The 13,174-nt window shown below is 39.9% G+C and overlaps 1 protein-coding gene across 6 annotated transcripts in view; it reads right to left on the reverse strand.

Moving 5' to 3' along the window:
* The window catches only part of IQGAP2 (IQ motif containing GTPase activating protein 2), a 309,380-nt gene that overhangs the window by 36,797 nt on the left and 259,409 nt on the right, over window positions 1–13,174 (reverse strand). For all 6 annotated transcript variants that reach the window (XM_050795627.1, XM_050795628.1, XM_050795630.1 and 3 more), the window contains 3 exons: window positions 12,332–12,540; window positions 5,875–6,024; window positions 2,179–2,342 (listed from right to left, as the gene is read on the reverse strand). In XM_050795627.1, the coding sequence (XP_050651584.1) occupies window positions 2,179–2,342; window positions 5,875–6,024; window positions 12,332–12,540 (523 nt within the window). The remainder of the gene's footprint in view (window positions 1–2,178; window positions 2,343–5,874; window positions 6,025–12,331; window positions 12,541–13,174) is intronic.

Raw genomic sequence — 13,174 nt, forward strand, 5'->3', positions numbered from 1 at the left:
ACAGAGTCTCACTCTATTGCCCAGGCTGGAGTGCAGTGGAGCGATCTTGGCTCACTGCAACCTCCTCCTCCAGGGTTCAAGCGATTCTCCTGTCTCAACCTCCTGAGTAGCTGGGATTACAGGCACACGCCACCATACCCAGCTAATTTTTGTATTTTCAGAGAGATGGAGTTTCACCATTGTTGGCCAGGCTGGTCCCAACTCTGACCTCAAATGATCCACCCGCCTTGGTCTCCCAAAGTGCTGGGATTACAGGCATGAGCCACTGTTCCCAGTCTATAAGGTGTATGTTTCTTAGATGAGCAATTTGAGGATCTGAAAATAAAGTCACAGCCTCAATTTCAATCTAGAAGGCAGGTATGAGCTGAAAATGGACCAGGACTAACAATACTGGGTGACACTGTACAAGTATCATGCCCCTGTAGTTACCAAATTTCAAAAACAACTTTCTTGATTGAATGAACTGTTTTCACTTTTTCAAATCCCACTCAAAGCTGCAATACAGCTTCTAGCCGCATCAGATGGCTGAGAGAGCTTTTCTTGATTTATGGTTGCTGATTCTTTGGGCCTCTCTCCTCTCTTCCTTCCCTTTCTCTTCTCCCTCTTGACCACTTTCTCTCTCTCTTCCACCTCCTTCCCCTTTAGAGCCCGACAGTGCCTGGTTCTTATCTTATCCAGTCATTCCTTTTTATTTCCTTTGCTGGCTCCTCTTCCCACCTTTAAATGCTATTTTTGTTTATTTTTTGACTAACTGTAGGTGCTTGTAAGGCGAATGAGGGTGAATCAATGTCCAAACAAAAGAATAACTGGTCTACCAGAGTCCAACCAAAACCCACGTTCTCCCCTCAGACCTCATGTGCATGCACAGCTTCACCCGCCATCTCTCTGGGACCTATCCCCCTGAAGTCAGGAGTTCGAGATCAGCCTGGCCAACATAGTGAAACCTCTTCTCTACTAAAAATACAAAAATTAGCTGGGCGTGGTGGTGGGTGCCTGTAGTCCCAGCTACTCAGGAGGCGGAGGCAGGAGAATGGCATGAACCCGGGAGGCGGAGGTTGAAGTGAACTGAGATCATACCATTGCACTCCAGCTGGGGAGACAGAGTGAGACTTTGTCTTCAAAAAAAAAAAAAAAAAAAAAAAAAAAAAAGAAGAAGAAGAAAAGAAAAATAAAGATTTCACAGATCCCCCCCATAAAGCAAATAGAGCCTTAACAGCTGAGCCTTTACTCAGAGTCTCCCACTACCTGGCCCTACCCTATCTTTCAGGATTCATCTCCTGGTAGTTAGTAATTAGGTTACATTCTGGCTAGACTAATTTACTTTCCTTCTGGGACCTATGCCCATGCCGTTTCCACCACCATTGTGCCTTGTTTCCCTTTTCTATCTCTTCTCATAAAAATTGCAGCTATTCCTCAAGGTTTTGGGTCAAGCACCACCTCTTCTACAAAATCTTTACTAGTCAACCTAGCTGGAATCTTTCCTCCTATCCTCTAACCTGATACACTGTACATGTCCTTCATTTAGAAGTGTCCTTCATTTAGTACTTACCACATTCCACTGCATAGCATTCCTATTGCTGATGAATCACATTTCTCATGGGCTTACAGACACCCGGAGGGCAGAGGTGGCTGACTCCTGTGCTCCCAAAACCAACAGGAACTAGTATAACTTAAGGTTTCCACAAGTTAGGAAGGCCACCTGAGCTAAGGACATTTCTCATGCATGTTTCTCAGTCCACTCATTATAGCTACCTATACAATTTTTACATTAACTGAGTCGGAAAATAAATTAGCAAAAGTAGCTTAAGTTCTAGTAAGAAGGGAAGACTATTTCAGCAGAGATTGCACTCTGCATTCTCACCCATTAATGGCCTTACTACTCAGAATTTTAATTAAGTTAAATGTTTCCACTGACTTCCAATATAATATTGATTTTCAGTTTTACAGACATACAAAATCAAAAGTTAATTTAACACTACAGAAAGTATCATTGGTGGGAGAAAATGGTACTTGAATATAGCTCTAATGATATAGAAGTATTCTCAAGAAACTTGATATATTTTAATATGTGGGAATAACTTATATGAATTTGAAAATAATTTTAGTAAACCAAAGACAGCCACCACTAACAAAAGGATCTATTCATTGGTATTTTTACATACATATTTGTATACATACTTTATTTCTTCCTCCAGAGCAGTTTTAAAAAGCTTGAGAAGTAGATATTCTTCTCGCTGATTAGAGGCATAATTATATAGTGTGAAAATAACAGTATCCATAAATTTAGTGGACTTGTTCTGTGGCATCTGGAAAATCAGCTTAGCCAAGTATAAAGGGTTGGTCTAGAAGGAAAGAAGGAAAAAGAAAACAAAAAAATCCCACAAAACAATAAGTTAATATATTATTAAAGCACAAAGCAATATCTGATTCCCTGTCTTCAATGACTTAATGTCACTAAAAGCATATAGATGAGTATATAAAATAATTTTTATGTGCCAGGTACTCATCTCTATGCTATTAGTATATAGTATAACTTTCTACTACAGTTTCCTTTAGACTGATATTATATAACTTTCTACTTTAGCTTCCTATTGTATATTAATATTTAAAAATATTAATATCAAATATTAATTACTTAATATTATTCATATCATACTATAGGAAGCTATAGTAGAAAATTATGATAGGATTTAAATGATACACACTATATGATACACTTAACATATTATATCTACTTTTCACTGTTGACATTTTGAGCCACATATTAATATTTATTGTAGAGACGCAGAAGACAGGGTGGGTAGCCAACAGAATCTGGTGTCCAAAGACACTGGCAAAGCTTGGGCATGGTGGCTCGCACCTATAATTCCAGCGCTTTGAGAGACAGAGGCAGAAGGATAGCTTGAGCCCAGGAGTTCGAGACAAGCCTGGGCAACATGGACAGGCCCTGTCTCTAGAAAAAAGTAAAAATAAGTTAGCTAGGTGTGGTGGTGCATGCATGCAGTCCTTGCTACTCAGGAGACTGAGGTTGGGAGGATCATTTGAGCTCGGTATTTCGAGGCTGCAGTGAGCCGTGATCATACCACTGTATTCCAGCCTAGACAACACAAACTCTGTATCTTTAAAAAAAAAAAAAAAAAGAAAAGAAAAGTGGACTAAGGGCCCAGCTATATAGACTGGCCTAGAAGGATTGATAGATGAGTAGAAGGAAATGCATACTATCTTGTCAGACTGGAAAGAACAAGAAAAGAATACATTTACAATGTGGGAACAGCAAAATGGCCACAATGTTCTACCCAGAGTGAGAAGGGGGAGTGAGGTAGGGAGGCTGAAGAGAGGGGTGAAGGTCAGGACAGTTGATAAGGGAAGTGCCAGAAGACCATAAGCAAAAAACAACAAAGAACTTAAAATGGACGTGGAACCCTGCGGGTTCTGATGAGGATGGACCCGTTGGATACAGAACCAGCCTTCATGGTGATGTGGCTTTTCTCCAGCAGCTACACCTACCAGGTAGAAGTTCAAAGAGAACAATAGTATTCAGGTTACAGAGGAAAGTATGTTCAAAGAGAAATTTAATACTCCTAATCTTCATCTTCTTTCTGACAAGAGAAGAAAATTTTTCTAAACTTGAAAACTAGTATTCATCTAATATACTCAAGCAGTTTGGGCAGCTTTTAAGAAACCTCAAATTCTGGTTTACTTTACCACTTAGGTTTACTTTTAAGTTCATAATGATGGGTTGAAATTTTATAAATAAGCAGCTCAGTACTTTTTCTTGATAGCTCTGTAGTGACTCTTTTCCAGTGTGAAGTATATAGGAATTAGGAGAAAGGAAACTTACTCTAGGACTAAATAAAGATGCCTACTCACCATTCCTCCTAAGGTTACCTAAAATTTTTAAATTCAGTTTCACACTGAAGAGACAAATCCCCCAAAAACCTATATACTAGCTGACCTGTGGCTTTGGTTAAGAATTTTTGCTACGTCGGGTGTGGTGTCTCATGCCTGGAATCCTAGTGCTTTAAGAGGCTGAGGTGGGTGGATCACTTGAGCTCAGGTGTTTGAGATCAGCCTGCGCAACATGGAAAAACCCTGTCTCTACAAAAACCACGAAAAAATTAGCCAGGCATTGTGGCATGTGTCTGTAGTCCCAGCTACTTAGGAGGCCAAGGTGGGAGGATTGCTTGAGCCCAGGAGACGAAGGCTGCAGAGAGCTGTGGTTGCTCCACTGCACTCCTGCCTGGGCGAGAGAGTGAGACCTTATCTCTACAAAAAAAGAAGAAGTCTTGCTAAAGTGTAACCTATGGGCTGAAGGAATCCAGGTCATTTGCTTTTCTATAATTTCTTCAGTGATAATGAGCTAATGTCTCAAAAGAAGAGAAGGAGAAGAAAAATCATATATGATTTCAACAGAGATTTCACTTGATACAACTGAATGGTTGCACCCTTTGGTTGTACATTTTGGATTGTTTGTGGATAAAGTTTGGTGGGATTATTCTAAACATGCTCCTGTGCTTTTTCTTCTTCCCAAATGCCTCCATTTATCTAATAAACAATGCAAGTCTTAGGTCAATGACTAGATTTTGACTTATTGAGACAAATTGAGAAAACTAAATTCTACAGAATCTTCAATATGCTTGAAATTTCATGGATATAAAAAATGATAAGTGCCTAAGATTAACTTTCAAACTGGTAGTTGACGACTAAATTAGGCAAACCAAAGTTCTTTCCTGCTTAAAGTGAGCCCCTTTTCTTTCTAAGTTTGCCGGCGTGAAACAGTGGGTTCCACAGACAATTCTAAGTACTGTTAACCTTTTCCTTCTGTACCGCCGTGTGGTGGCCACTTGTGTGAAGATGTTCATATGTTTGAAGATGTTCTCCAACCTCTTATTCCAGGTAGAGAAATTTCAAACCTACCAAAATTAACATTGTGTTTCTCCATGAGATTCGCCACACCTCTTATTTATGGTTTGTGTAATGTGCTCTCTATACATCTACAGACAGTGACATCCTCAAACAAAGACCTAAGCATCTCCAGGCTTTGAAGGAATTCCAACAGTGGCCCCACTCTGAGAGACATCTGACTCTTCCAAGGGAGAACTATGGATCCACCTCTTTGGGGAAACTTTTCCTGCTGAAGAGGATGCTTGTTTATTTCTATCGCTATCATGCAGTTTCCTTTGTGACTAGCTGTATGTGCTAGTAGGCCTGACAGGCTGAATCAATGGTCAAACAAAACAATAAGTGATTCATCAAAGTCCAACCACAACCAGTCAAACTTATTAGTTCTCACCATCACTCAGGAAGCAATGGAAAATTACTATTCATTTAGATCACAGTAACATCATGAAAATAATAAAAGAAAAAAGAAGTACTGTTTTGAAATCCCAAACCCTCTGGCTCTTTCCCCCACAGAAGGGGAGATTGGTTCTGGTAAATATCTGTTTTTCACATACAGTTATTTTAATTTTTTCATGGATGACTGTACCTGTTTTTGTTTTGTTACTATCAGATTTATATTGTTTCTGCAGGTAACCGCAGTATAATATTGTGAAGAGCATGGGCTCTGAAGTCAAACTGCCTGCGTTTCAAAACCCTTGCTTTATCATGTACTGCATGTACTGGCTGTGTCTCAGTTTTCTCATCTGTAATGCAGGAATAACAATAGTACTTATTCTCTCGTGGCTCCCAGGGTTATGGTAAGAATTAAATGAGAGAATGTATGTAAAGCACCAAAAATAGCCTTGGTACTTAGTAGATGCTCAACACAGGGATGCTATTATAGCTGAAGCATGATAAAAGACTCCCTGTAAGCCACAGACATGTAACATAGCAGTACTCCCAGACTCAGAGTGAAAGATAAATTGTTCTTACCTGTAAAAGGTAAAACAGTTGCTGATATGTTTCTAGTGTTTTTCTCCTCTCCTTACTCAAACTTTTTATTCCTTGGTTGTCGGTGTTATTCAGTATTTCCATTTCTCCTCCTTTTTTCTTATTCAGCTTTTTACTGTGTGAAATTACATCCTGTAAAAAATTGATGAGATTACTGCTTTTTAATTCTTGTACTCTTTTCCTCCTCTCTTCACATACAGGATTGAAACACACGTAATTGGAAATACAGGCATACCTCATTGTATTGTGCATTGCTTTATTGTGCTTCACAGATATTGCATTTTTTTTTTTTTGCAAATTGAAGATTTGTGCAATCCTACATTGAACATGCCTATTGTCACCATTTTTTCCAATAGCATGTACTTACTTTGTGTCTCTGTGTCACATTTTGATAATTCTTGTAATACATAGAACTTTTTCATTATTATACTATCTGTTATGGGGCGCTGTTATCAGTGATCCTGTTTTTTTTGAAATGGAGTCTCTCTCTATCACCCAGGCTGGAGTGCAGTGGTACAACCTCAGCACACTGCAATCTCCGCCTGCCAGGTTCAAGTGATTCTCCTGCCTCAGCCTCCCGAGTAGCTGGGATTACAGGCGCCTGCCACCACGCCTGGCTAATTTTTGTATTTTTAGTAGAGATGGGGTTTCACCATGTTGACCAGGCTGGTCTTGATCTCCTGCCTTCTTGATCCACCTGCCTCTGCCTTCCAAAGTGCTGGGATTACAGGCGTGAGCACCCGGCCTATCAGGGATCTTTGATGTTACTATTGTAATTGTTTTGGGGTACCACAAACCATGCCCATATAACTTAAGCAGCAGTTCTGACTGCTTCACCAACTTTCCTTTTTCTCTTCTCTCCTTGGGCGCCCTATTCCCTGAGACAGGACGATATTAAAATTAGGCTAATTAATAACCATACGATGGCCTTGAAGTGTTCAAGTGAAATTTACACATCTTTCACTTTAAATGAAAAGCTAGAAATGATTAAGCTTAGTGAAGAAGTTATATCAAAAGATAGGCTAGGCCTAAAGCTAGGCCTCTTGCACCAAACAGCCAAGTCGTGAATGCAAATAAAAATTTCTTGAAAGAAATAAAAAATGCTACTTCAGTGAAAACATGAAAGATTAAAAACACCAAAATGGCCTTATTGCTGATATGGAGAAAGTTTGAGTGGTATGGATAGAAGATTAAACCAGCACAATATTCCTTTAAGCCAAAGCCTAATCCCAAGCAAGGCCCTAACTTTCTTCAATTCTATGAAGCCTTAGACAAGCCAGGAAGCTTTGGAAGAAAAGTTGGAAGTGGGCCAAGTGTGGTGGCTCATGCCTGTGATCCCAGCACTTTGGAAGGCCAAGATGGGAGGATGGCTTCAGGCCAGGAGTTTGAGATCAACCTGGGTAACGCAGCAAGACCCCATCTGCACAAACAAATTTTAAAAATAAGCCAGGTGTGGTGGCTCATGCCTGTGGTACTAGCTACTTGGAAGTCTGAGACCCACAGTAAGAAATACATTTTCCATATTTTATTGGTGAACACACATACACCCTCTCTCTTACTAATGGTACGTGCTGATATTTTCTATTTGCTTTTATTCTATTCCACTTCTAAAGATTACTCATTGTGACACACTAAATTGATTTCATGACCCTAATGGCACATGACTCATATTTGAAAGTCGCTATTCTAGAACACCTCCCCTGTCACTTGGCATTAGTTCACTGTCCCAGAGTAAGTGGCAAGAAAGTTGCTTTTCCTAAAACTTCTTCCAGATTTTTGACTGAGCTCTTAGCCAGACCTCTACATGAGGAGTCTACTTGCACATCAGGAATGCTGGGCCAGTATCCTTAGAGGGGCACTATGGTCAGTGTGGACAACAGCGTTTTGCTCTGCATGCACTACTGGCATCTGTCACGCTGGCTCCTTCCCACCAAATACCAGCAGGGACTCCTAGTCATTTTCACAGCCGACATGTGCCCGCCCTCATTTCCAGTTGCCACTGGGGATAAGAACCACTGTCAGGTCTTGCCTAAAGGGTAAGCTCTAAATATGTTTACTTCCTGGCACCCCATTCTCCCATGGCTGGGGTCAGCCTATTGAGCAGCCGGGGTCCAGAGCTCTAGGAAGCTCTCGAATAAGACAGTTCCATGTGGCTACATCCATTGCCTTCCAGGTCCATGATTTTATTCTTTCTCATTCTCAGCTCAGAGAGAGGCAGCCTTGACTTACCCACTTACTTCTGTCACCCCAGTTGCTTTTATAGGGAAAGGGGAGAGGGGAGTTGATTTACATTCCCATAACATTTTTTAAAAAGCAACGTTTCCCCCTTGTTTTACCAATATATAAAATGTATTCAGTTCAAAGAAAGGAAGTGTAGTTACCGCCAGATAGAGGTCAAGGGAGAATCTAGGCAGGTGGCTGTCTGATAATCCTTATCTATAACAAGTCCTAAGACATCACTAGAGTAAATGTGGCTTACAGTGCGAGTTAATCCACATTTTTCCTTTTCAGATAGCTGGCGACATGTAAATCATTCAACTCCCTCAAATACACAGAATAAATCTATTACCTTGATTTTAAATATATGGCAGGAAAACAAGTCTTGTTATCTATAATCTCCCCCTTTTCCCTCCCAAGTGTTTTCAGTGGAGGTCACTCTAGAAACTGAGGGCTTTTTGTTTTGTTGCAGACTTCATCTTCTGGTTAATGGTTTTTGCCATATACAGAAGAGAGGATAGGGGTGGTGAGCGATCTGGGGCAGATCTAAACTCCTCTGCATTAAAAACAGAGAGAGTTGGTGAAGGCAGGACAGGGAGAGGAATGGAGGGAGGGAAGCAGCGGAGGCAATGCTGAACCCAGAAAGGGGAAGAGAGGGCGGGCCGGTGGCTGTGCCGATGGAACAGCGCCTGTCTGCTGGAGCTCCAAGGGCAGAACTGGGTACAGCAACTGGGATAGCCCCTCTGCCTTCTCCCTGTGAGGTTCTGACTTGCTCATGAATGTGCTTGGGTGAATGGAGGTTTGCTTTGGGAAGCTTGAAAATGGACACAAGAGCCAACCCAGACAAGGATAACAAACAGAGCAGTTACTTTTTATTCATCAAAACTCACTTTTCCTGATTCTTAATCAATATCGAACACTGGAGGAATACCGTGGTTTGAAAGAGGAACCGTATTTGGCTTGTTCATGATAGTCCCACATCTCAATATTGCCCTTTTACCGCCACCTTTCCCCTTTTCCTGATAAGGGGATATCTGCGTGCCGGTAGTATGCCATGATATAAACATTTTTGTAGAAAATGTGGGCCAGTATGAAGGGCTTGGGCTTGGGCTTTGGAGTCGTAAAGATATGGGTATCTGCAGAGTATAATTAGCTTGGTAAACCTGCACAGGTTAATCTAAGCTTCAGTTTCCTCATCTATAGAGTGAGTGTAATAACAGCAATTTTACTGAGTTGCTGTGAAGATCAAAAATATATGTAAATCATCTAGTACATTTTCCAAGGAAGAAAACACACTCAGAGAGAGGTTAAGAAATATGCTCAAGGTCACATGTTAATATAAGCAGTGAAGTAGTATAATTAAGCATTAATAGTTACAAATCTCAATGCTGGGTTTCAGGTAGTTCTGGCCTGCAAATCTGGGCTCCTGGATGATACATCACACTTATGAATGGGAATTTTAGTACTAGTTTTAGATTAGCTTTAGTCTCTTAATTTAGGCTTTCCTTCCAGCTAGGTTGACCTATACTTTTTTTTTTTTTTTTTGGCTCCTGTGCCTCCAGGAAACCTCTATTTCAGTTGCTTTGTCTTCTTTCTCCAAACCATTCTTTTTGCCTAAAATCAATGTTAGTCACTTCACTAACCTACAGATTTTGAGGTTTTTAGGAGGAATGCTGATTTTTAAAAGAACTATAAAAAATGTTAAGGTTACTAGCAAGAGCTAGCATTGTTCTGTAAGAACAAAGCCATTTCCCTTTACAATCTCTCTTTCCTCACTAAACACACACTCATTGTTAAAAATAAAAAGGTGTGGGGAGGAGGGGGAGAAGATAAACATAACTATCACACAAAGAAAAATCACTTAACTTCTTTGTCCGTCTGGCTTATTATTATTTTTTGATAATAAAAGAAATCATACTACCTTAGGCACTATTTTCTCCTCTACTAAATCACAAACCTTTCCTCTTGCTTTAGAAGTATCAAAACCATTATTTTTAGTGGTTATACAACATCTATATTAAACTAATTATATCATCCTCTGCATATTGTTCTGGCCTTCAGGTCGTTTCCCACTTTTTCACTACTATAAATAAAGCTTCAACTGCTCTGTTCTTGCATCACTACAAATGTTCTGTCAATGATAAGGCTAACAGCTGCATATTTAATAATCATTAGTTTAATCACTAAAAAATGCTGGATACATATTGGGTATTTGCAAATATGTTGAAAAACTTCACAATGTTATCTATTAGTGATAAGTGGCTTTAAAAAAAACCCCCACAAAACTCAAGCATTCATGAAAATCTGATAACTTGCCACAATTGTGTTTCCAAAAGATACATATTATTTAAACTATGTACTGATTTGCAACTAAGCCTGTATTTTAAAAGGCAAGACATTTCCTGTTTATGATTTTATGGCGATAGGGTGAAACAGCAGTTTAAGGTTATAAAAAGCATTCTCTAAAAAACCTTCTGGAATATATTACACTTGAAAAGTTCTCATTTTTGTCAAACAATACAAATACATTATTTTTTAAAAAATACTATTGTTTTTCTGGATAAAATAATAAAAGTAGTTTTATTCCTGCATGTTTAGAAGAGATGATCACTTGTGTTTATAAAATGATGTTTTTCTTATTTTCTCCTTCACAACTGCCCTGGTGTCTTTATGAGGTCTGGAGGACCAGCCTGGGGCATTCACATGCCCACGTAACTGGCAGCCTCCTGTGGCTGCTCATCTCCCAGCTGTCCAGAACACTCGCTTGGTTGCTGGCCGCTGGAGCTCCACCTATGAGCCACTGTAGCCTTCTCAGAGTTTCCAGAAGGTCAGTTTCCCTCTTCGACCTATCAGTTTTTCCTGAAAACTGATGTGGCACATAGGAAGGGAACAAGGACGGGGAGAGAGGTCTTATCCTAGGCATCTGTTCTTGGGTAAAAATGACGCTTTTTACACTTTTTTTTGAGCCCTGATATTGGCAGGTTTCACACAGATGTGAAGTCACACCGTGATTTATTTAGAAGTTATCAATGTGGGCAGTGTGACTCTGTACGTATTTTGGAAATACGTGGGGATGTTTTTTAATATCTTAACAATTGAAGGGCACTCCTGCTTTCTAGTGAGCAGGGATTGGGGATGAGAGGTGCTCTGTGATCTGGCGATTTGTGGGATGGTCCTGTGTAAATAATTGCCCTACACCTTGCATGACAGAACTTTTGAATGTCTTACTGGTCATTTACGTAGGTCAATATTCTGTTTGTAATTATCTAAGCCTAGAATCTAATTGTTTTACGTAGATGCATAATATATTTTCCCCACACAAAATCTAGGATTTTCTAGAATTGCAACTGCTGTGTAAACTGGGTGGAGACTACACTTGGCTAATGCTGAACTTTACAAATAGTTGTTCTCCATTTTGGAAAACGAGGTCCTGCCAGCTCTACCACTTCTCCACATCAGTTGCCACTGAAGCCCTCACAATCTGTAGCTGTTCTGTGAAGAGGTCCACACCCCTGGTAACTGTATCATGTCTTCCAGTGTCATCAGGCATATACATTTTCTCAATAAAATGTGTGCTTTTATTAACAATTACTCTTTAAATTTCTCTTTTGTATTCATATAAAGGCCCTAGTCTTATTCTGAAGGTATATACATCAGTACATTTTATCACATAGATTTCATTTCAGAATAAGGAAGCCTTACAAAATGTTATAAATGGGGAGGCATAAAATTTTACAGACTGGAGAACCACTAATTTATAATAAAAACGATAAAAACTTATCGTAGATTCCAAATGAACTTAGCTAGACCAAAGTGTCATGAACATATATAACCACAAACAACATGTTTCAGTCAACAGTAGACCTCATATAAGACATTAGTTCTATAAGATTATAGTATAATATTTTCACTGTATTTTTTCTATGTTGAGCTATGTTTAGACACACAAATACTTACCATTGTGTTACAATTGCCTGCAGTATTAGTACAGTCACAAGCTATACAGGTGTGTAGCCCAGGAGCAGTAGGCTTTACCATGTAGCCTAGGTGTGTAGTAGACTCTACCATCTATGTTTACGTAAGTGTTCTATGATGTTTGCATCAGGAAGAAATCACCTAATGCTACGTTTCTGAAAATGTATCCCTGTCATTAAATGACTCTTGACTGTATGTAGGCATCTTCCCTCTTCTGGGAGCTGACAGTCCCAAAAACCCCACCGACCTCTAGTGTGATCCTGTTCTTCACCAGGAGTCCAATCTTGATGTCCATCAGGTTCAGGTCTTTTTCCAGCTGTTGATTGGCCCTGATCTTGGTCACTACTTCTTCCCTTAATCGTGCAACCTCTAGTTCCTCCTGGAAATCCAAATCACTTTGGTCCAACAGGTATACAAATTTGCGAATTACTGTTAATGGTGGGTTTTCAGAGCCAACTGCAGTGACAGGAACAGGCATACTTTAATTAGGAAAGCTTGGAATGATTATCAACAGGAAAGAAACAAGGTCTTAAACAATTACTAGAAAAATATACCAATGAAAGTACTTGGTCTAGGGTGAGAATCATTCTACCCACCCCCACACAATTTAAAATCTGGACAAGGAAACTGATAAATAAATAAATGAACAAAACAGGTATCTGGCCCCACTCTTTTCTAGTTATCAACTCCCCTTTTCTCCCTTTTATCAGCTCTCTCTCACACTGTTCCCTGGACTCATGCACTAAGAAGATAGTACTATCTGTGCCTCCTTCCTCAGGAACCTGGGAAAGAAAGTTAATATAAGTTACCTTGACCCTGAGACCTTGTGCTTGAGCTAGATAAGTGACTTACATTCTTGCTGCAGGAAGCAGAAAGTGGTTTCTCCCAACCCAAAGGCTCTTTGGGAAGGAGCCGGAAGTAGGCGAAAGCTGAATTAGAAAAGGGCCAGGAAGGGAGGACTGTAAAAGCCAAACAGGAACCAACAGAATGATAAGTGAAACGAATATTCTACCCAGCTGAAATAAAAAGATTTTAGAAATTGAAACTTGGCCCTTGTTCTTTGAGCACCAGCCAAGGGAGGGTGCTCAGA

This window comes from Macaca thibetana, chromosome 6 (assembly GCF_024542745.1).
Source record: "Macaca thibetana thibetana isolate TM-01 chromosome 6, ASM2454274v1, whole genome shotgun sequence".
NCBI classification, from domain to species: domain Eukaryota; kingdom Metazoa; phylum Chordata; class Mammalia; order Primates; family Cercopithecidae; genus Macaca; species Macaca thibetana.